Source organism: Amblyomma mixtum, chromosome 3, assembly GCF_055824585.1.
Source record: "Amblyomma mixtum isolate Tamu chromosome 3, ASM5582458v1, whole genome shotgun sequence".
Taxonomy (NCBI): Eukaryota; Metazoa; Arthropoda; class Arachnida; order Ixodida; family Ixodidae; genus Amblyomma; species Amblyomma mixtum.
The window spans coordinates 335,845,779-335,869,216 of NC_143014.1; the positions used below are offsets into that span (position 1 = coordinate 335,845,779).

Sequence of the window (23,438 nt, forward strand, 5' to 3'; positions counted from 1 at the left end):
CAATATTCTGCCTATTCAAAGCTATGAGAGAAGCCAATAGCCACAGAAACCAAGAGGCACAGGGGCTTTTTTTTAATTTGTTTATTTATTTTGTGGTGTTGATCAATTTAGAATATTACTTAATATGTTATCGCTTAAAGGTAATTCATTAGAAAAGCAGAAGAAAAAACAACCACATGCCGCCGGTGGGATCCGAACCCATGACCTCCGAATTACGCGCCCGGTGCTCTACCTCTGAGCTACGGCGACGGCTGTCAAATCTTCTGCTTTCGGGGTTATTTATGTTTACAAATAACCTAACCTTGAGAGTGTTCATCAGCGCCACCCACGTTCGTAAGCGGCGGACGTAGTACGTCCTGAGTTACCACTGGTGTGATGTAGAACGCCATCGAACGGCGAGGGTGGAAGCTGTGTGAGAACTCTCTTATGCTTCCTATGGCGTCAAGGCTGCCAGAACCGAGGCCCTCGCTAAGCAATTAAGCAAACAAGAGAAGGGGAATGAGGGGCTCGTTATAAATATGAGAGAAGCCAACAGCCACAGAAACCAAGGCGCACAGGGGCACATGTTGCTTTCCTTGTAACTTCTTTAATAAACACATTGTGTCACAGCTCACACCCTATTTGCAATAACAGGGCGAGCTTTACATTGTCACAAGCCCCTTCGATGTCTAATAATGCCATCCACAGCGGTCGTTCTAGCAGCTATTTCGATGCACTGTGTAAAATCAAGCTGTCCATCTTTATTTGTCTTAATCCATTTTGCGGTTCTCCCAAAACTACAGTCACTAGTGTTTACGGATGGCAGCGCTATCTAGAAGTGAAAAATAAAAGCTGTTACTTGATAACGTTATTATGTTTTGAAAGCAGTTTTTTTCTTCTTGTACTTCCTAACTTACCTTTTGAGGATCTGTTTCATTAATTTTTTTTTGCCAGAAGGTTGTTTGTTTACTAATAATTTATAACTTTGAAACAGAAACACAGTTTGCGCCATTGGTAGTGTCGCTGCAATCCGTAAACCTAAATTTTGGCCAACTTGAACCACCGTTTTTTTATGCATGAACCCTATGGGTATCTTAACTGTAATATTCTTGGTGGCTCTGCGTAGATCAGCAAACGGTTGCATCAATCAGTCGCCGCCGGCGCGTGCACCGCGGTAGTCGTGGCAGTGGAACGCGCTATCGTGGCTGCGCGTGCTCGCGTTCGATCTGCCACAAAGACGGCGACAGCAGTGGGTGCCATGCCGTGGTGAACTCTAAAGGTAAGGCACGGCGGGTTTATTTCTCGCATAATAAGCAGACTGTAATGAATTGTTAGCTTGTTAATCGTCTCGTTGCGCGCGGTCTTGCAATGCTTTCCTTGATGACGGTTACAGGGTGACACATATTCGCACACACCGTCGCGTTCGTTCTGCTGCCGCCTAGCTGCCGAACGTTTCGGGCCTCCCGATTTTTATGCTTACCCGATGCAGTCGGCACAGCATGCTTTGTCATGCCGCACCGGTCGCGCTACTGATATGACAGCTGTGTTCATTCATTTGATACAGCTTTCAAGCGTTCACATGTAACTGACGTGGCTCAGTTCTGGCTACTCGAGGATGTTCTTAACTGTTGCTGCTGTTGTAGTGAGGACCCGTGCAGCCCGATCGCATGCATTTTCAGAGCTGTTCGTCGTCTGCTCTTCTGTCAAACTGCGTCTTTGCGTGAGCGCTGGTTAGGTTAGCGACATCGATATTTTTAGTTCGATTGTACGAACTAGCGGACGTTCGATCTAGTTTAGAGGCATGGCAAATCTGGGGCTGATTTGCAGTTTTTAGGGTGTATTCCGTTATAAGTTACGGCCTTTTATTGTGGCTCACCCGAGTGTTTCAGATGAGTCTCACGGCCCATATCGCCCATATGATTACAGGCGGGGAATGCAGTTGCGGAAAAGCAGTACAGACCAGCCGGTGTCGCTGCGCATTTTTGCCTTTTTCATAAAAGCGAATAATTTTTTTTTTCGCATATTCGAAGTTGCTATGTGTCACTTCTCGCATGAAACGTTTACGAGTACTTGGCTTTGGGAAAGAAATCCGCCGTTTTCGAAAGATGTAGCGCCCTCTTGGGAGAGGCGAAAATCCGTGTGCTAGTGTGTGAAATCGAACGCTCGTGGGAGAGGCAGGCGCGATCTGGTTCGACAAGGAACCACCTGTGCAAGCGTAAGTGGCAAGTGTGCAAGCACTTGCTTACACGTGTTTTAAAATAAGTGTTTTTCATATCTACATAATATATATACAAAATATCTCTTTCAAAATATGTCTGGATGTGAGTCCTCCTGTTTAGAAACAGCCAGCACACTTACTTATTCTAGTATTACATCCTCAAAGGCCCAATTAAAGGGGTATTACATGAGACGAGTTCTGGGCACATGGTTGATTCGATGGATGATCTGAGTGATGATAAGTCTCGAATGAAGTACGACGGCATTGGGCAAGTCAGTCCAGTCCTTTGCAGTGCAGACAGAAAATGATGATAGATGAGCCCTTGTAAAGGCAAATACATTGGGCATGTTTATAATGCACCCTAACGATCGTGCACACAATGCGACAATAAATTTTCACAATGCCAGAATCTCGCCACCCCCCTATCTCGTATATACACGGTCAATCACACTTAGAGGCAACATGGCTCCACGTGGCTGCGCACACGAGGAGCCGTGCTCCCTCTAAGTGTGATTGACGCTGTACATAGACAGGTAAACGTTTTATAGTGTGGTAATCTGTCGATACAGGCAAACTTCAATCTTGCTGCAACGGCCCTTCAGGCGTTTTAATAACAAGTTTGATGTTGCTGCTTACACTGAGGTCTGCCCCATGTGATTTGTTGTTGCGTGTGCAGAATGCGTTCCCAGCTGAAGTTTCAGCTGTCGTGGCTGATCGCGGAGAATGAGCACAGTCATGACTGGCGGCTCGCTGCCTACCGAGCCTTCTTTGCAAAGCAGGCGCCTCTCCTGGACTCCGATGCGTCGTTTGTGCTCAGCGAAGTGTACAGGAAACCCGTCAAGAACCTCTATGAAGAGGCCATATACCAGGTGGACTGCACGATTGAGTGGTCAGCCACTCTGTGGTTCAACCTGTCTTACAAGTACCAGCAGGTAGGGGCATGGTTCCGAGTTGGCCTGCACATATGGCTTATTTTATTTTCATTCATTTATTACATGCTACTGGTGTTGTACAAGGTCTTGGACAGGAGGGGCAGAAAAATTAGTAGAAGGGGAGTAATTACTCATTGGCATCCACACAAGCCCAGCCATACAGGTACAGAGGTCAGTAAAGCTTTGTAGGGCGCTAGCTGGTCGTGCATACTGAGACTGGGGAGCGCTAGGTTCTATACAAGGGAACAACACACACAAAGGAACAACAGACACGAGCGCAATTTTTTTTACTTACAACTGAGTTTATTTTCGACATGGCATAAATTTATACATATCTTGTCATGGGACACACAAACATAAAAGCGTTAAAACCAGCCAAGATAGCCGAGCAATCGAAAACCATGCAAGATACAAGCTATCCTCGCAAGTCATGAATTTTAGATCTGACCAGCTAAAAACAATCGCTCGTGTCTTGTGTTGTTCCCTTGTCTTGAACCTAGCACTCCCCAGTCTCAGTAGGTACAGAGGAAAGCTGTAATGCTTCCGAAGAAACTGCTTAGTTAAAGAAAAGTTCATCCTGGACCTACGAAGTCTCTGTGGAAGCTGTATACATTTCCTTTGTAGCAGTACGGCTGCGCTTGGGCGGGTGCCAGTGATAATAGACACTTTGAGTTGGGCGTATGCAGTGAGCTAGCATACGCAGCGACTCTGCGGGCAACGAATGTGCATGCACAGAACACTGCATATCTCGCAGTGGAGCTCTAAGCCCCTTTCAATATGTAGGCCAGTTTCTTGCCATCCCTCATGACTGTCATTGCATCAGGGTTACTTCCATTACAACATGCCATGAAATGCTACCGTTGAACAGCTTTCTTGCACAAAAAGATAGCGTGCTTGGGAGTGTATATTCCCCCCCCCCCCAAAAAAAAAAATATATAATGGGTTGTTTGTGTGGGAGGAGTGTGCTCTTGTAAATCTCATTGTCAAGAAAAAAAAATGGAACTGCATTAAGAGACTCTGTGCATGACTGCTTGCAGTTGGCCAAGCATAATGAATGTTGTACATGCTGTGCTTTGGCTGCCACCCTAGGTTCTAGCGTGTGTATGATTAGTGTGGTTAGTCTGTGGCAGTATGATTAGTAAAAAAATAAAGTGGTTGAAGGAACTGTGGGAGAGGATTAAGGCATGCTTACGTGCTTGGAGAAACTAAAAACTAAAAAACCACTCAGAGTAAACCAGGGTTTCTTAGGAACCCAGTTTGAATACCCAGGTATACTGAACATGCCTATATGTGCTCATGTTCCTGGCACGATCACGTGGTTCTTTGGAGTAAACAACCTCACGTGGTGATGACGGGAAGGATGGTTTATTGGTTTATTGGGGCTTAACGCCCCAGAGCGACTCAGGCTATGAGGGACAGCGTAGTGAAGGGCTCCGGAAATTTCGACCACCTGGGGTTCTTTAACGTGCACTGACATCGCCCAGTAGACGGGCCTCTAGAATTTCGCCTCCATCGAAATTCAGCCGCCGCGACCGGGATCGAACCCGCGTCTTTCGGGTCAGCAGCCGAGCGCCGTAACCACTGAGCCACCGCGGTGGGGTAAAACGGGAAGGATGGCAGATGGTCCATGGGCTTGCAGCGATGATTACGCGCTTAGTTTTGGCAAGTTTCACAAGCTTGGAGGTGTGACGTTGCACAATATCTGTCGTGTGATGTCCCTAAGAAACCCTGGGTTACTTGGAGTGCTTTTTGGTTTCCCCAGGCACATAAGCATGCCTTAATCCTCTCCCACCGTTCCTTCAACCACTATTTTTTTACTAATCGTACTGTCACAGATTAACCACACTAATCATACACACACGCTAGAACCTAGGGTGGCAGCCAAAGCACGGCATGCGCAGCATTCATTATGCTTGGCCAACTGCAAGCAACCTAGGAGGTGTGATGTTGCGCAATATCTGTCGTGTGATTTTGCACAATCCCTGTCGTGTGATGTTACATAATCTGGCATGTGATGGTCATGGTTGTTTCCACATTGCCGCACAGGTGGGCCAGGCATGGTGTAAAGCAGGCAGGGAAAACATGGAGCAGGACGGTAGGGGGCTTTTCCAGTGGTTGATGCCCAGCCCCGTTGACGCCTTTCCACTGGCCACCCACCCGGTCGACCGAGATGTCGCCTTGTTCTCCGTCTCGTTCGGCACGCTGGTGGGACTGGAGACATTTGTCGAGCACCAGCTCTTTTCAAGGCGGAAGGTGAAAGACCACCGCAACTACCACATAGGTGCAACCTTCCAACACGACCAGCGGTCCCTACATGTTGACCTCCACCTCAACCACCACAGTGCCTGTCCACAGCGAGTTGCGGAGTACCGATTTGTGGTGCCATACGCCAACATCCTCAAGGTGCGTGGATTCTCCAGGGCATGTGCGGTCTTTTCTTTTATTATTTTTGGACAGGAGAAAACATGCATGAGCACTGGTCGTGTGGTTAGCTAGCAGGCTAGTAACAGATTCAACTCAATGCAGTACGTTATTGCAGATGACAGAATGCATGCAATGTACAAAATATCCAAGGAACAAGTAACTCCAAGTCTACATATATTAGAATACTATACTTATCTTCTATGCCTGCTCTCATTAGATATAGCTGTTACATAACTGTAAACAAGGGCAACGGGCACAGTAGAAATTACCTACCACTTATGCACAGTTAGGTAGTCTTCCGCAGACATGTTTGCAGAATTGCCTTTGTTTATTAGTAACAATTAACAGAAAACCATCCGATGACAGGATTTCAGCTTGCAGCGTTGTGTGCACACCATGTTGCAGCATGCCCGCTGTGTCCTTGACAGGATGAGTTTTTCGTGTCCTATCCACAGTCTCTCTGGTCTGCCGATGTTGCATTATGTCTGCGGCATTTTAAAGAACCAAGGTAGGACTTCGCAAATATGCAAAATGTAGATGCTGCTTTTATTGCAAATTGGACATCTTTTAATTAACAAGCGATCATCGTTAATAAATATATTGGTGATAGAGCCTAGTGCTACAAAGTAGCTTTTCGTTTCTCATTCTTTATGCAGGGAAGTTCTACATGATGTAAGCTAGAGTGTACACTAAACCTTTTAGTGCAATAGTACTATTGACTTCGGTGAAGGTCTTCAAGGTAAATGCTTTCAGGGTAAATACCTTTGTGGTATAGGTCTCTTCATCAAAGGCCATTCTGGCTAAAGGCCTTTGTCCAGCTTTAGGCCAAAGGCCTTTTGGCAGTTTTTTAGGCCAAGTGCCTTTAGCACGTTAGGACCTTAAGTGCCCACTATAAAGAGTGTTACTGCACATTATTCCGCTCTTAGCCATGCTAAGCTGTCTACTGCTTTTTGTTAACTCAAAGCCCCAAGAACAGAGAAAAATTTATAGTTAAAACCTTGTGGAAATAAGTAAGCAAAGTACAGAAATTTTCATTGTTCTGGTCATACATTTTAAAAATAAGTCTTATCTTTACTTTGCAGTGCAAATTTTACCATGCTGACTGAGCTCTTAACTTGTAATAAAAGCAGCACCCCTTTTCCCGCAGTTAGGTTGGTCGGTTGGTTTATGGGGTTTAACGTCCCAAAGCGACTCAGGCTATGAGAGACGCCGTAGTGAAGGGCTCCGGAAATTTCGACCACCCGGGGTTCTTTAACGTGCACTGACATCGCACAGTACACAGGCCTCTAGAATTTCTCCTCCAAAGAAATTCGACCGCCGCGGCCGGGATCGAACCCACCTCTTTCGGGTCAGTAGCCGAGCACCATAACCAGAAATAGAGCTTCATTGCTCTTCTGGCTCAATAATGGCTCTCTTTCAACGAAACACTTAAACGGCCTGCTTTTTTGACTCTAAGTGTGTGCTTCGATTAGACGCTTCATCGCTGAAGTGGGTGCATCTAGCTGATGAAATTGGGGACAGCACGCAAACAGGAAAAAGCACAAGAACGCACCCAGACAAACATTCTGCATGTTGTTGGTGGATATGGAAGAGCAAGAAACAACATTCTGTAATTAGATTGTGTGGTCACAACTGCCTTCTAAGTGATAGCTCGAACAATGCTTGCTGCTAACCTAGGGGGGGGGGAGAGGCCAGAGGCTCTTGCTTTTTTTCCACACATCCCCCTCTTTGGACCTGCCCAGTTGCCTGGGTAATGGACTCTATTGTCAGGTTATGCAAAGCTGGTACAGGAATTGCTCGATGCACAGAGCAGCAGAGAGAGGATGCTTGGAGTGCACATCGAGGCCGACTATCACAGACTTGCTTGTTGTTCCATGGTATGGTTTGCTGCCTTATCTTACCGGTTTCTTGCTGGTATCTTACCGGTACTCACCTATGGGGCAGAACCGTGGAGGCTAACGAGAAGGGTTCAGCTCAAGCTAAGGACAACGCAGCGAGCTACGGAAAGATAAATGATAGTAGGTGTAACGTTAAGAGATCGGAAGTGGGCGGAGTGGGTGAGAGAACAAACGCGGGTTAATGACATCCAAGTTGAAATCAAGAGGAAGAAATGGGCTTGGGCAGGGCATGTAATGCGAAGGCAAGATGACTGGTGGTCCTTAAGGGTGACGGAGTGGATTCCAAGGGAAGGCAAGCGTAGCAGGGGGCGGCAGAAAGTAAGGTGGGCAGGTGAGATTAAGAAGTTTGCAGGGATATGGTTGCCGCTACTAGAAAAGGACAGGGTTAATTGGAGAGACATGGGAGAGGCCTTTGCCCTGCAGTGGGCGTAGTCAGGCTGATGATGATGATGAAGGTGGTGGTTTGCTGCGTGACCTGCAGGCATTTTGTTTTTTGAGTTTTGACGTGCCATGTCTGGAGATATTCACAAAAACCTTTTGAGGTACAACTGGTGACATACACATTGTAGCTATTGGTGTTTATAGTCCAACGTGAAAAACCTTAGGCCTAATCAACATTTCTAGGTACTATGTGGACTTGAGTGAATGAAGGGGCTTGCTGCAGCATAGATCTTAAGGCTTCTAACGCTGTTTTGGCTTTCCTTCGTTATTTGTGGCCCCCCTATTTTCTATTTGTCATTTCCTGTATTCTTCATTGCAGGTACCATTGTGTTGAGCCTTTTGCTGTTCGTGGGCAACTGATAATAATGAGTAATGATAAAATTATTTAGTGTGTTCAACAGAAAACACATTCACTGTACATTGCACTGGAGGATAAAGTTATGGTGGAAAGGGTGTATACAGAAGCAGCAGCATGGTCAGTGAACAATATTAGAACCTCTTACATGGGGGGCTAGGCGTTTTTAGGCCTGTAGATGTAAAGAATTTTATACTCTTCGGTGATGGAGTTCAATTTAAGACCAAAAACTTCGGAAGGGAGCAAGTCAACTGCTAAGCTGCCATTCATGGAAGGAGAACACCCAGGAGTGCGAACTCCATCGGGGCCGTCCTGAGCAAACAGTCTGATCACGTCATGCGAAAAGGAAACACCAGTAGAACCGTACACATTAACAGTGACTAGCCACACTAAATACAAGGTAACCAATCTGCATTATTCACAGTGAAAATGCTCGCTGAATAAGTTTCAAAGTTTGTTTCCCATCTAACAATACAGATGGAGTAATCATAGAAATTGCTGCCCTTAAGCAGTTTGACGAGTCCGCGATCCTAATGATTGGCAGGGAGGCAGCATGAGAGTTTATACAATTTTAAAAACAAGCACATCAAGGAAACACCAAAGAATGCTCAAAACAGCAATATGTATACATAAGGAAACTTAAACCACGTTATTAAAAAACAAATTATGAAGTTCTCGGTGTGAACAGGAAAACAAATCGAAATTAATGTGGATATACCTATTTAGAAGAGATGGAAGAGTGCATTAGAGCATTCTTTAACAAGATTTAGTCGGGGTGTCGGTACTGTCCATTCTTCGCCATGTTTGTTGGATACACCGATTCTTTTTTCTTTAGTTCTGCTAAATTGTTAAGATTTGTTATATTATTCTTGATTTCTGTTTTGAAAGTGACACTAAGGCGATACAATGATTATGTGCTTTAATGACTCTGGAACGACGAAAGAAAGTTGCACCTGGATGTCGGGACGGTGAATTAAATATATGTATTTCGGAGATATTTTTGCATTAAGGGGGGAAGAGGGTCTTTGAAATAAATTTTTATTAAGGAAGTCACAACTATAAAATCTTAAGGGAACATGCATTTTTGCATGCTGATTACAAATATGTAATTTAATTTTATCTACAACAAGTCCTTGTGCACTTATGCAATATGTTAGGTATCTTTTGGTGATAGTTTCAAAGAAATTCTGCTGCAGGGAACTTGTTAGATTGCATGCCATTGGTTTCTCTTAACGTCAAACTGTGCAATAAGGGTAAAATTATCATCCTGACTGTTATAGAAAGTGAGTTATAGGATTTTGAAATCATCAGTTTCTTCCCGTTTGTGAAGTGGCAAATTCAAAACCCTGCAACTTGACTTCTACGATAGGCAGGATAATAATTTTGCCCTTATTGTATAGTCTGATGTCAAGACAAGCCAATGGCATGCGTCCTAGCAAGTTTCCTGCAGCAAATTTTATTGAAAGCTCTTGGCAAAAAGTTAAATAACATATTATATAAGTGCGCAAGGACTTGTTTTACATAAAATTAAATTACATATTTGGAATCAGCATGCAAAAGTACATGATTCTTCAAGATGCCATTATTGTGGCTTCATTAACAAAAATGATTTTTTTCTAAGACCAGCTTCCCCCTTTAAATGAATGTGTTCAAGGTTAGTGAATGTTGTAGTACCCCCCACTAACTGGCAGTAGCTTTAATGCGAGTTGAATACTGAATACTGGTCAAATGTTTAGGGGTATCCCCCAAGGCAGAGTAGATTCGTGATAAGGGAGTAATTACTGATTGACATCCACCCGAGCGCAGCCATACGGCTGCAAAGGAAAGCTTTGCAGCTTTCTCAGAAACTCCGCAATTAAAGAAAAATTCGTCCTGGTCCGGGGTTCGAACCCGGGACCACCGCTTCACCGGAGCAGTCGCTGTACCAATTGAGCTAACCGGGACGGCAAGCTTATGGTAGGGCAAGAGCGAATTGATCAATAACTTGAAGTGGGAACTGTGTTGGCCAAAATTTTTGACCAACACAGTTCCCATTTCAAGTTATTCATCAATTCGCTCTCGCCCTACCGTAAGCTTGCCGTCCCGGTTAGCTCAATTGGTAGAGCGAGTGCTCCGGTGAAGCGGAGGTCCCGGGTTCGAACCCCGGACCAGGACAAATTTTTCCTTTAACTACGAAGTTTCTGAGCAAGCTGCATAGGTTTCCTTTGTAGCCGTATGGCTGCGCTCGGGTGGATGTCAATGAGTAATTACTCCCTTATTACAATATTGAATACTGAATATTGAAGCAACAGGAAATGCTTTAGTAGTGTCCGTGTTCTTGGAAATTTTATCTCAATGCCTGTTGGTAAATGCAGTGTAATCTCTTTAATTTGAACCGACCCGCCAGGTGCTGATCAACGTCAAGAAGCGCTTGGTGGAGTTGTTCCTCCACCTAAAGATACCAGCCATGTTGATGGGGGAGGTAGTGAACGAATATCATGCGAAGCCCGGCACAGCAGCGGCAGCGGCTCCGCTTCGGTGGGAACGCTACCTCAGCCTAGGCTGTAAGTGTCTCGGTGGCTGTGTGGAGGGTACCTCGCTGTGCGGAGGCCTCATCCTCAAGCTGGTCATCCGGGACCACTCCCTGGCATGGCGGGTGGTTGGGCGGCTCTCCCAGCGCTGCACCCACGGCACCCTCTTTTGCTACGCTGCGGTCCATACCCACTGCCCCAATGTGACTGCCAGGTGCAGGACCGTCGAGATCCAGGTATGGTCAGCGCGAATGGAAAGGACTTGCAGGCACCATGCTTTTTGGTGCCATGGTTTTTCTTTTGATTGTAAAAAAAATGGCTGTGGCTTAGCTTGGTTAAGCCCGGTAATTGCGAAAGCAATATCCGTAGCTACGCCATGGTTCAGCTGGTAGTGTAGCTGGTGGTGGTGCTTGTGGTTAGACTTGTGGTGATGCATCGGTTATACAATCCAATCCAGTCCATTGAAATCCAATCCAATCCAATCCAATGCAATCAAATCCAATGTAATCCAATCCAATCTAATGCAACGCTGAAGTGGTCGTGTGTAGATTACCGTTATCCCGGTGTGTGATGAAGAGCGCTGAAAGGCGCGCCGTGCGCGGCGGGCGCAGGAGTTAGGCAGCAGCCACCACGCGCGGCCTCGCCTCGCGACGGCACAAGTTGGAGCCCTGCTCTTGCAGCTGTGACGTCACACCGCTAGCCGCGCCGCTCAAGGTCAATGGTAGCTACCGCGGCCTCACCACGCGCGGAGCTGAAAGTGAAAGTAGTATTGCTTTTGCAATAAAATTTCAGTATACATGGATCACCACGTACCATATTTAGTCGCATAATTTGCGTGTTTTTTCTTTATATTAAGAGGGGAGACTGGTCTTGAAAAAAAACATTAATGAAGTCACAGTTAAGAAATCTTTAGGGATTATGTATTTTTGTGTGCCGATTCTAAATATGTCATTTAATTTTATGTAAAGCAATTCCTCGAGCACTTATGTAATTTTTATGCATGTATTTTTGAAAAGCTTCGAAAAAAATTTCTTGCGGGGAACTTTCTGAAATGTATGCCATTGGGTTCTCTTGACTCCAAGAAATGCAGTAAGGGTAAAATTGACTGAGGGTTAATTGACTTCCTGGCTATCATAGAACTTGAGTTGTAGGGTACTGAAGCTGCCACTTCAGAAACAGGAATACACACTTTTCTTTTCATTTCTGAAGCGACAACTTCAATACCCTATAACTTAGGTTCTATGATAGGCAGGAAGACAATTTTACCCTTATTCCATCCCTTGGTATCAAGAGAACCCAATGGCATACATTTCAGCAAGTTTCCGACAGCAAATTTTCTTCAAAACTGTTCGCAAAATACTTGCATAAAAGGTGCAGAAGTGCTCAAGGAATTGTTCTATATGAAACTAAAAGACATATCTAGAATGAGCTCACAAAAATACATGTGCCCTGAAAATTTCATAACTATGGCTAGATTAGTAAAATTTTCTTTTCAAGACCAGGCTCCCCCCTTAAGGTTTCAAAAAAGGGGGTGTGCAAATTACGCTCAAATTTTTGTGACACTCAAAAAAAACTGCAAAGGTCATAACGTACTGTATATACTAAAAACTAAACATGTTGACAGATTTGCGTGTCTGGTTGGGTTTGATGGCTTCATTATAAGTAAACTCTGATACATCTCCAACCAAAAACTTTAATTTGAAACCCAATGTTTGGAGCCTTCTCGGCTCTTTCTTCAGGGGTGACTGGAGGCAGTAGCTAGCGTCTTTAAGTATGCATGGCGGAGAGCCGGAGGTAAAAAAAAATGGTCATGCGAAAGGCGCAGGGGAGGGGTGGTGGAGTTAAGGCTGTCAGTCACGTCAGAATGTGCGGAGGCAGTCAATGGTGACTTGGCTTCTCTGAGCTACAGAGCGGAGTTCCTGTCTATATACTACGGGCAGGCTTCCTTTTGTGTGGTCAATGCTGTTCGGGGTAGTTGGAATGTGCCAGGAGTCAAGTAAGAGCCTTTCTTGGTAATTTGTTTCGGTTCCGAGGATTTCAAACTAAGGTTCTCGATTGGGGATGTGTCAGAGTTTATTGTAAGCAATAATATATGCTGTACATTGCCACCTATTCTTAGACCCCCTCCCCATCTCGCGCCCATCATTGGCCAAAAAAAAAGAAAAAAAAATTACTCGAAATGTAAGGCGCATACTGCCTCCTGCCCCGCCCGGTGTTTCATAGTCCCCCCGCAGGATGGCATGGTGGCGGTGCACAGCTCAAAGCAATGAACGTATTATGATATAGTCGCGAAACGAGCAGTGGGAGGCGAAGGAGAGAACTGGCAATAAAACGGTGCCCTCACGTGCGGGGCCCGGCTGACTAACCGCAAACTGAGCAGCAAACAGTTCGGTAGTTTTGGATTTGAGCGTGCGCACAAAAAGACGAAGGTTGTAGCTTTTATTGTCAGAGAGTGTCTGCACCAAACACATGGTGGCACACACGCTTTTTTCGCTGCCGTGCAAGCGTTGTAAAGAAACAAAGAGGTATAGAGAAGTTGTGCACCCGCACAACGGCTAGGCTTTTAAGAGAAAGGAAGAATACGAGAAACGGCAGACAGACATAAACCAAAGCCACAAAGCGGTCCAGGCACTTCTGGTGAAGACTTAATGCCGACAAAAGCCACAACCCTCTTAATTACCAGCGGCTCAGCAAGGAGTCGGCGGGTTTGACAGTAAGTCTGCTGCTCTTCAAAGCAATCGCCACTTTATAACTGCTTGTGGAACCTTTTAGAGGGAAAAGCTCTACTACTCCCATGCTGAGCCTGAAGGTCATCTGGCTCTGAGATTTGACCTCTGATGGGAGGTGCATGCATGTGACTATGATGTCATGCCATGTGACTCGCCTATGCCGCAGCTGCGCTCTTGGCAGTCACGTCCACCGCTGCGCCGGCTGCTTTTCAGCCGTTCCTCCTCGCCACTTGTGGGATGTGATGTGTCACGTGATTCGCTCTCACACTTGGCAGTCACCTCCGCCGCTCTGGACGCTCGCTCTTGCACTCGTGGCAGGTGGTGCATCACGTGGCAGGCGATGCATCACGTGCCACGAGTACGAGGTTCCTGGCTTTGCACAGAAAGAATGTAGTCAGAGTTTTGACAGTGCACATTTATTCAACATATTGCCCCCTGAGTCTGATATGCGCTTGTTGCATCGTTCTTTCAGCTTTTCTAGTCTATTTAAAAAAAAATTATGTGATAAGTCGTCAAACCAGCTTTCAGCAGCAAGTTTGACGTCAGCAGTGTCGTCCAAATGACGACCCTTCAGATGTTTCTTCAAGTTGGGGAACAGATGGTAGTCAGAAGGAGCCAGGTCAGGTGAATAGGGGGTATGGTGGACCAATTGGAAACTGAGGGCTTTCAGTTTGACAGCCACAAATTTGGACGTGTGCGGAGGTGCATTGTCCTGCAACAAAAGGATTCCTTTGTTCAGCTTTCCCCGGCGTTTCGTCTAATTTCCTCTATCAGCTTGTCAAGGAGGCCAGCGTAATATAACCCACTTATACTACAGCCCTGAGATAGGTAGTCCACCGACACCACACCATCTTTATCCCAGAAAATTGACGCCATGACTTTTTTGGCCGATTTCTGTGCGCAGAATTTCTTCGGCCGCGGGGACCCACTGAGGTGCCATTCCTTTGACTGTTCCTTGGATTCGGGATAATAAATGTGGGGCCATGCTTCATCCTCAGTCACTAATCTATCGAAAAAGTGTTTTGTAGAATCAAAATTGGTCAAAACAGCCTGAATGCCTCAACTCGAGCCTCCTTCTGTTCACTGTTCAAGCATTTCGGCACCAACTTCGCTGATAGCTTGCGCATGTCTAGGATATTGGTAATAATAAAACCAACGCGTTCCTGGGAGATGTCCAGTATCTGGGCTATCTTTTTGGCGGATATTCGCCGATCCTCAATAATCAGCTTATGGACAGAACCGCTTGTTGTCGGGTCTGTTGAGGTTGTGGGGCACCCACTACGAGACTCATCTTCAACAGTGAAATGACCAACCTTGAAACGAGGAACCCAAGATTTGACAGTGCTGTAGGAAGGACGCTTCTGCCGTAGTGTTTGTGACATCTCACTGTGAATGTCTTTTGCAGACTTTCCCTGCAGAAACAAAAAGTTCATCACGACCCGTAACTCCACAGGTGTGAAACTTGCTTGTGCCTCTGCCATCTCACGTTCTACCTGAAATTCAAGATAGTTATAAAAATCAGAAACATCTGATTCTTACAGAGTTACATAAACAGACATCATGCATTTTTGTGGTACCAAACTAATTTTTCAATTTGACGTCAAAGGGGGCAAAGCCAGGAACTTCTCAGCATCCCCTCGTACAAGAGTGAGCGTCCAGAGCAGCGTTCAGCGCAGTGGCAGACGTGACTACCAAGCGCAAGAGTGAATTTGGCCCCTCTTATATAATTGCAGTGCTTGCCGACAGAGCTTTCTTTCACTCTGTATATCCTGGCTGAGCTGAGTTGATAAAAGCACGCTTTCTGAGGCAAGTAGAGTAAATGCCACTCATTCCCTGGTTGGTGTGTTGTTTTTACTTAAAAATACATATATATACATATATATATATTTCGCACATTGCGTACATGGGCTGCATCCCGAAAACTGGTCCTCTGATCTGGAAAGAAAGCAGGGTCCTTGCATGCGTTTATCCAGTAAACTAGGCGCAGTCTACGGGAGACCACTTTTCTGTCAAAAATGAGTTGGGCAGACGGGGCTGTGCCTGAATAAAAATTTCGTGAACACTGACGTGCATGCCAGCGAATGAGAAAACCTGGAGACTTGGCAACGTATTGTGTGTGAGATATTGGTGTATGTTGGGTTTAGAAAAGAGTGATGGTACAAAAAGCAAATGAAAGAGAGAAAAATGTCAAGTATGTGATGTGATAAAGGTGGGGTTGGTCATTGGCGAGTGAGAAGAACCGCTCTAGAAATCTGTTGAAAAATGGAGCATAGATCTTGGAAGGAGTCATGTTGGACCAATCTCTCCTTACATTTCGCACTTAACACATTTCTGTTTATTTGTTACTCAGTTCTGTTTGCTCTCCCCCCCCCAACTTGACAGACAGCATGTATAAGAGACCTAAATGGTGTCTGATAACACCGGTTACAGCATAGATCAGTTTGCATAGATCCTTTAGCTGCAATATCACTTTGTAGACAGCAGTTTATGCTTAACTGTCCAGTAGTGGACAACACAAAGTGTACAGGGGAGGGGGAGCATCAGGGTGCTTAGCCAACGTTTCGGCATGAGGACTTGTCGTTGTCCCCCCTCCCCTCCCTTTTTCACTTCTTCGTATTTTCAGAAAACCCATCTTCCTGCCTTCTCCCTACCCGAATCTAGTGATAGGTCCTTCTTTGCACTGTGTGGCCCACAAGTCAAGGGTGGTGGGGATCGCAGCACAACTCTCGGCTACACTTGGCTGTGCAGAAGCGGTGCGAGTCCATCCAGAAGATCCTGCCATTCTCCTGCGCCTATGCCTTCAAGGCCACCCTGCACATCACCTTCGACCAGATGGTGCTCATGTCCGAGATGGCGTTCGGCACGCTCATGCGGGAGCTCGAACAGCAGTCGAGGAAGGAGCAGTCCATGGTGGAGCGGGCACTCAGCCACATCGTGTCCAGCATTGACGCGGGAAATGTCGTGCTGTTCAAGCAGGCGTTCGAGGCTTGCTGCGCCCTCTTTCGGGACGAGAAGCCCCCGCAGCTTGCTCGCGGCACCTGTCTTGTTCGGAGCGTGTTCATCACGCCAGGGCGAATCATTCTGCGTCCTGCACAGGTGTGGCGCTTGACTGTGTCATTTTTTTTAATGCTAGTTCTTACGGTTCCTGTCGAGGAATTACAGGGATTAGTCGGCAGGCTCTGTATCAATGCATATGTTAGTCTGCAGAAAGACAAGGTCTGAAAAATGTCTTTTCCCTAAAACTGAATTGTAGCAACCTGTTATAGTAAACTCGGTTATAGTAAAACCTCGGATATATACTAAAGTGAAGCTGTGGTCCCATTTCGCCTTCCATAGATGGCTGTGCATTTTTTTTTGCTTATAGTAATTGTTTCGAAGAAATGGCTTTAGTAAAGAGCGTCTGGCTGAATTGTAGCACCCTCCTATAGTGAACTCGGTTACAGTGAAAACTCGGATACAGTTAAGTGAAGCTGCGGTCCCATTTTGCCTTCCATAGCTATACGGCTGTACATTTTTTTTTGTTATAGTGACTTTTTCGAAGAAACGGCCATAGTAAAGATCGTCTGGTCGTGGCGATGTACTCCCCGTGCAATGATGACATTACGGCATGCGCGAAGTGTAGGATCGCGAGGCAAATAAATACCGAAGGCGCTCTTTGAGGTGGCTTCACCATCAAGCTAAAGTGTTGCGAGAAGAAGCCAACTTTTTGAAGACCTTCAGGCCGTGAGGCAAAGCGTGCAGCGCGCGCAGGAAAAGTAAAGCTGGGTATGAACGTAGAAAGAAGGCGGCGCGGGCATGCAACAAAGAAGAAAATGATGCATTGAAAACAATACTCGTTCACTTGAACATGCAGGTAATGATCGAGAAAAATCTTAACTCTCGGAGATGGAGCAACTTTAGATGGCATTCCAGTTTTACGGTTTGGGGAGAAAACTAATTACCGAAGCTATTAGTTTTATGTGAATATTTAAATACTTCTGAAAGATTGTTCTCTTGTTCTTTATTTGTGCTAAAGCCAGCACTTGGCTTAATTTCTGCCAAGTTTCAAGCTGTGCAGCATTTTTTTACTTCTACTTTCTTTTCTTCTACTATTGTTTAATTTTCAATGTTTGCTGTTTAAAGTACGTCTTTTGCTTATGGAAGTGGTGGTTTTATTGTGTACTGCGTACATAGCTTACCGTCTCCTTAAAGGTGTTACCTTTTTGTTTTGTGTTCCATAGAGATGGTATCTCTTACAACATCAAAACCAATGCTGAAAACTGGGTGCCTGGGCCTATGCAAGCTGTTTTTATGCAGCCTTTTGCCCAGATAGCATTTCGAGGATTGTGCATGCTTCTAGAAGAAAGAATTGAATCGAATTCTCTTGCACGGCTTTGGGCACACCCTGATCCGGTGTTTTTCGCTGTGCAGCCCTTTCATTTTGCGGTCCTGTTATTCTCCGCAGGCTCATCGGTAGCCTAGAGTAGCTTCAAGACTGCAGCACTGTTTTATTGCGCGTCCGCCGCAGGTCCACTTTGAGAACAGAGTGCTGCGGCACTTCAACGCCGAGTTCGCCACCTGCGTGTCATTCAGAGACGACAACCTGGACAAGCTGTCGTTCACGCTCAACTTGCACTCGTCGCGGGACGACATCCTGGAGGCAGTTGTTGCCCGCTTCATGCGCGAGGGAATGCGTGTTGGCCTGCGGGAGTTCAAGTTCCTGGCGCCCTCTACCAGCCAGCTTCGGGACCACGGGTATGCTACTTCCCATGGTCCTTCTTTCTAAGTGGCGTATATGCTCGTGCACAGTTACTGCTCCATTTCCTTTTCTCAAAAACCAAACCAAACAGTAACAAGGTAACCATGTAAAGTACGAGACACCAGGAGAAGAACACAGGACAACGCTGGACTAACAACTGAAGTTCAATCGAGAAACGGCCAACCTAGGTCACCAGAAGACGCATGCATATCAGACACACTTAAAAACAAACAAATACATATGTGGTGAATCACCAAGGAGTGGATACACGCTCCATAACTGGCAAACAACAAAAGACAGATATTTTGCCTATCAAAATTGCACGCGCACACTTCTACTTAGGAAATTAACTTCCTAGTGAGATGCAAAGACGGTGCACTGACGCATGTGTCACTACTGCCTTGCAACCTAATATGGTAGGCCTCAAGGATTTCACTCTCCTCCCTGTTTTTTTTCTTTTTCTGATTACTGAAATGTTGTTAAAAGCCGGAACACAGTTTTTACAACTCCTGCAATGACGTGGAAGATTATTTTGATAGAAAAATTTTCCAGGAAATTGTTATGTTCATGTGCCTGGTCATTAACACATCTGCCAGTTTGGCCCGTGTACACCCTACCACATGACAGGGGTAACTTGTAAACGACACGAGTCGAACAAGCAACAAACTTGTTGGCATGCTTCACAGTGCAGCTGTTGGACTTCACCCCTCATTGGCCTGCGCGATCTGTGAACATAAACTAGACATCTTACAAGGCGCAGAGAAGACTACCGTCTGCCATGCCGTTGGGCCACTTTTTTCAGGCTATGCGAGACACCGTGAAGATAGGGCACCGCCTCAACTTTCTTCCCCTCCACTCTAGCATTTCCGGATTCATGTGGGTTATGGTTCTTAATTATCTGCAGCATTGACTCACCAACTGCAGTCAGCACGTCAGCCGAATAACCCGCGTCACTAAGGCGGCGGACTTGCTGGTGAAAGCTGTCATTCACTGCATGTGGGCAGCTCTTCTGCAAGGCATTCCCTAGGCAAAGGCTAGCCATGGCTCTTTTCATCAGTCTGGAGTGCGATAAAACATAACGCAATAGCACTTTCTCAGTTCAGGGTGAGTAGCTCCAACAAATGTGGCATAAGTCCAAACAAAACCGCATTAAGCATTAAAGGGGCTGCGAAACACTGCTCAGGGGGATACCGGCTATACTTCAGGTGGATTCTTGATGTCACACAGATGCCGACTTAAAAAGAATTACAGGAATCGATGCACAGGAACGGGAGTTATTCAATGAAGAAATTTCAAAATACAAGCAAACAAAACGCTGCCCTCAACTCGATTTTGGCGGGGCTTCCCACTCCTGTTTCGCTCTCCCAATGACGGCACCTGGCGCAACCAATCAAAACAGCCTGCCAGAGCACGTCGCGGAAGTTTGCACTCCACGGTTTCCTGCTCTCTGTAACTCGTTCTTGCTGAGGCTGGCAGCGTCGTTTCCACGCCAGAGCCCCTGGTGGTGTATTTTTATTTTACTTGCTTTGCAGAGCTTTTATCTAAGACTTTTATCCAAGACGAACAAGTTGTTTTTGTTGATCTAATTTAAAACGCAGACAGGTGACAAAATGTTTCTCTATTTATTCACACAATTTGCAGTATATTCACTGTTTGTCCCATCATCAAGCTCGCGCCAGGTGATGTCATATCCGCTGCTAAAACCCGCCACTGTGTGGGGACACCATTGGAGCCATGAATGTGTTTTTTGGAGGACATTAAAATATTATAAAACGGAATATATGTGGTACACCGACGCTAATAGCACCATTGTAACTTACTGTATGCGATCAACAGGCAAAACAGTCAACTAAGATAGTGTTTCTGGGCCCCTTTAAGTCCAAACAAAACAAGTTGGGGCACTGGTGTTAACAATGTTGTAGAGCTTGGTTGATTTTGACGAAAGGAAAGGCACAGAACTGGTTCCCTGGGTCAGTGGACACGTCAGTCTTGCTTTCATGTACATGGTGTTGGTGTCCACCTGCAAAAACCTGCTTTCGCTCAATATTCCCTGCTTAGCAATGCTAAACTGCCAGCAACTTTTGTATTGTTGTGGTTAAGTCACTGGGTCAGGCCATTGGGTCTTGTGGTTTTGGCTGCTTGAAGAGAGTGACGTGGTTAAGTCTGGGTCGGGTCACTTTGGGGCTGAACCATGCAAAGTGTACAAGAAAAGCTAAGCTGATGACCGTGGCAGATCAACTGCTCCAAAGCTTTCTAGGCAGGATGAGGGTAGACACCGACACCTCAAATCTAAATTTCATGCTGGCAAGCTGAAGGACAAAATAAACAGTGGAAAGGGTGGTTTAATTGCCAATAAGCCTGTCACAAGTGCTACCGTATTTGCTTGATTCTAATGCGCACCTTTTTTCGGAAAAGAGATCATCTAAAAATGACATGAATGTTAGAATCAAGTACAAAAATGAAACTACACCAGCAGCACCCTATTGTCATCAGCATCACAAAATGGCAACTTGGTATCTCTCTTTTGTTGATATCGACATATCACCTATCGCATTCGTGGATGCTGATAGGCCTCGTGAGTATCTGAAGTGTCCCATCAGCTCCGACCTGGACTTGAGCTGACATGGAAGCATCAGTTGCAAGGAGACTCCTTGTTGACACCAACGCAGGATTAAAAAAAAGGTGATCTTGTGTGAAGAAGTAAGTGGCAGTCGGGTCACCTTATTGTGTGCTCAGTTTTAATGAATTATGTGTGCGTGATTGGTGGCAGCATAAAGACTGGATTTTCGCCAGCAAGTCTACTTGAGAGGCCTTCGATGGGCCTTAGACATGAGACACTGATTGTTTGTACAGTTTAGGATTGTGTAGAGTGCACTGTAACATGTAACCTTGTTACGCTTCGAATGCAACAATGCAAGATACTGCCAACTCCAAAAAAAGCAAAATGCTGTGGCATCGTCTTGTAACAACCCCAAGCACTTCAACGACATTGTTAAAGGGGTGCCAGGTTTTCAGCGTAGGAGGACACATTGAAAAGAGCCTAAACCATATCAAAGCATAACGAGCTTATTTCAGTAAACAAAAAAAAACAACACTGCACATATACTGAGAACGTAAAGACCATATTTCACTGAGATACAGCCACATGGTGGCATACAGCAATAGTAAGCATTGCTTCATTGCAGAGTGTTGCTTCAGCCTCTTTATGCGACTTTCAATGCCAAATTAAAATTATAAATCCTCATTTCATTGGTATTGATATTCCTTATTCTGTTAAATGTGGTAACACTTTTCCATTCCACCTGAATCTAAACAGGTTTTGATCAGTGTTTGGTAAAATTCACTTGCAAGCCATCTAGCTTTCTAATGATTTCTGGTGCGGATGAAAAATGCGACCTGCCAGCAGCAATGATCAGGAGCAAGCCTTAACGCCTACGGCGGTTGTTCCAAGGGGCGCAGGCTGTTATTTCTGCAGGGGATTTCAGAATGTTCTTTGAGTAACCACAGTGGCATTGACAGTACCTGTAACTATGCAGGCGCCATTCTTGATGGTTTTCCGGGAGCCTTTGTAACCTAAGCGGCCTCTGTCCGACTGTTGCGACCTGTGTAGGGCGAGTAGTTAATACAGAAAGAAGCACTCTTCTTTCTTTTGTGTGTACTGCGCAGGAGTTGGATGGGCTGGCCATTCTCAGCGTTCCCGACGGGCCTTGGACTGGCGTCTTGGGTGAAGGCGGTACTCTGGGGGTCTTCGTTGATTAATTTTGCTTATTTGTTAAAAACTATGAGTTTACAATGGTAACCTAAGCGAATAAAATGCATTTGGTATGGCAATAACAGCATTTGTACTTTTATTCAAGGATGTAAGGGATTATTGGGGAGATATAGTAACGGCGTTTTATTACAACAGCGTCAATATATTTTAACCCCATTTTTTTTTCAGACCATCCGGGTTACGATAACACATCAAAGTGCTTTTGAGAGCTTCAATCCGAACCTGTCGATAAAAAAGTTCTCAAGAAAGTGTTTTACTGGAAAAGAAAACTACACCTACCACAATTTCTTCACAGAAAGTCGCCACTGGGTTTAAGGTTACTGAGCCCAAATACTGTATGAGTAGACTATGAAATTCCCCGCATTAGAATATTGTTGCCATTTGCCGAGAGCCTTGAGCACTGCTATACAGACTACCACAATCATTCGTAGAATCCAATTTCTACAGAAGAGGGAAAAACGACAAAGTAAAGAAAATGCTTACATTTCACAAGCTGGTCTCATTGAGACACTTCGCTCCCGAGCACGATGGCGCCGCCACATTCATGGCTTCAGTATTTCTCTTTTGAGCTTGCGTTTCCAGTGTAAAAGAAAGAGCTGCTGGCCATTGCCCAATGTGAGCCAGTTCATAAACACCAAAGTTCGCATCACCGCTTGGCCTATGCAGCTGGTCGTCAGCGTTTAGCAAGTGATCTTGAACACTGGCTTGAAACTACTCGTCAGCTGTTTTATTACTCAGTTCTTGACTGCGCCTTCAAGAATAATAATTATAAGGGGCTGCCGCGGTGGCTGAGTGGTTATCGTGCTTGGCTGCTGACCCGAAAGACTCTGGATGGGTAACGGGCGCGGCGGCTGCATTTCGGTGGAAACAATGAGGCTCGTGTACTGTGCGATGTCAGTGCACCTCAGTCAGCCCCAGGTGGTCGAAATTTTGAGGCCTTTACTACGGCGTTCCTCATAGCCTGATTCGCATTGGAACGTTAAGCCCCCATAAACAATAAATTATAAATAATAAAAAAATTTCCCCTCGTAGTATGCGTTTTCCGGCTTGAACTGTTGTTGTTCTTGTAATGATGTCCGCAAAGCACAGCGGTCGAGCATATGTGTCCAAGAATCTGTGGCCGTAGCAGCTTAGCCCACGAGTCTCTTAGGTGAAGTGCTTGAAAATGTGAAACACTTCTGCAGCATTAAATATCACGCCCGTTTGGTGGGGAGGCATGTCTTCAACACTAAATGGACTGCTGTAAAGAAGAAATTTCTTTTTCATAATCTGCAAACGGATAACACTTGTCCACCTTTCAACATCAACTCAACCATTTAATCGCACTACCACGCTCTGATTTCTTGAAATAGAAGTGCCGCCGGAAGGATCAATTGGGCATGCGAAAATCGTCGTTGGGCCGGTCATTTCCGCGTCTGTCGGCCGTGGCGGAAAGAACCTCG

General features: G+C 45.5%; 1 protein-coding gene across 3 annotated transcripts; it reads left to right on the forward strand.

Annotated features, from left to right (window-relative positions):
* The first annotated feature begins 1,008 nt into the window (after positions 1-1,008).
* Positions 1,009-22,040, forward strand: LOC149356048 (uncharacterized). Of its 3 annotated transcripts, none has more exons than XM_089584089.1 (7): positions 1,009-1,258; positions 2,874-3,129; positions 5,176-5,532; positions 10,634-10,993; positions 16,205-16,582; positions 17,994-18,220; positions 21,891-22,040. In XM_089584089.1, exons 2-7 carry the CDS (start codon positions 2,875-2,877, stop codon positions 22,021-22,023), a joined length of 1,710 nt encoding a protein of 569 aa, XP_089440215.1. In that variant the 5' UTR covers positions 1,009-1,258; position 2,874; the 3' UTR covers positions 22,024-22,040. The 3 variants fall into 3 exon arrangements, with proteins under 3 accessions (XP_089440215.1, XP_089440214.1, XP_089440216.1); XM_089584088.1 differs by having other exon boundaries at positions 16,110-16,582; positions 21,891-22,039; XM_089584090.1 differs by having other exon boundaries at positions 1,010-1,258; positions 16,235-16,582.
* Positions 22,041-23,438: the final 1,398 nt, after the last annotated feature.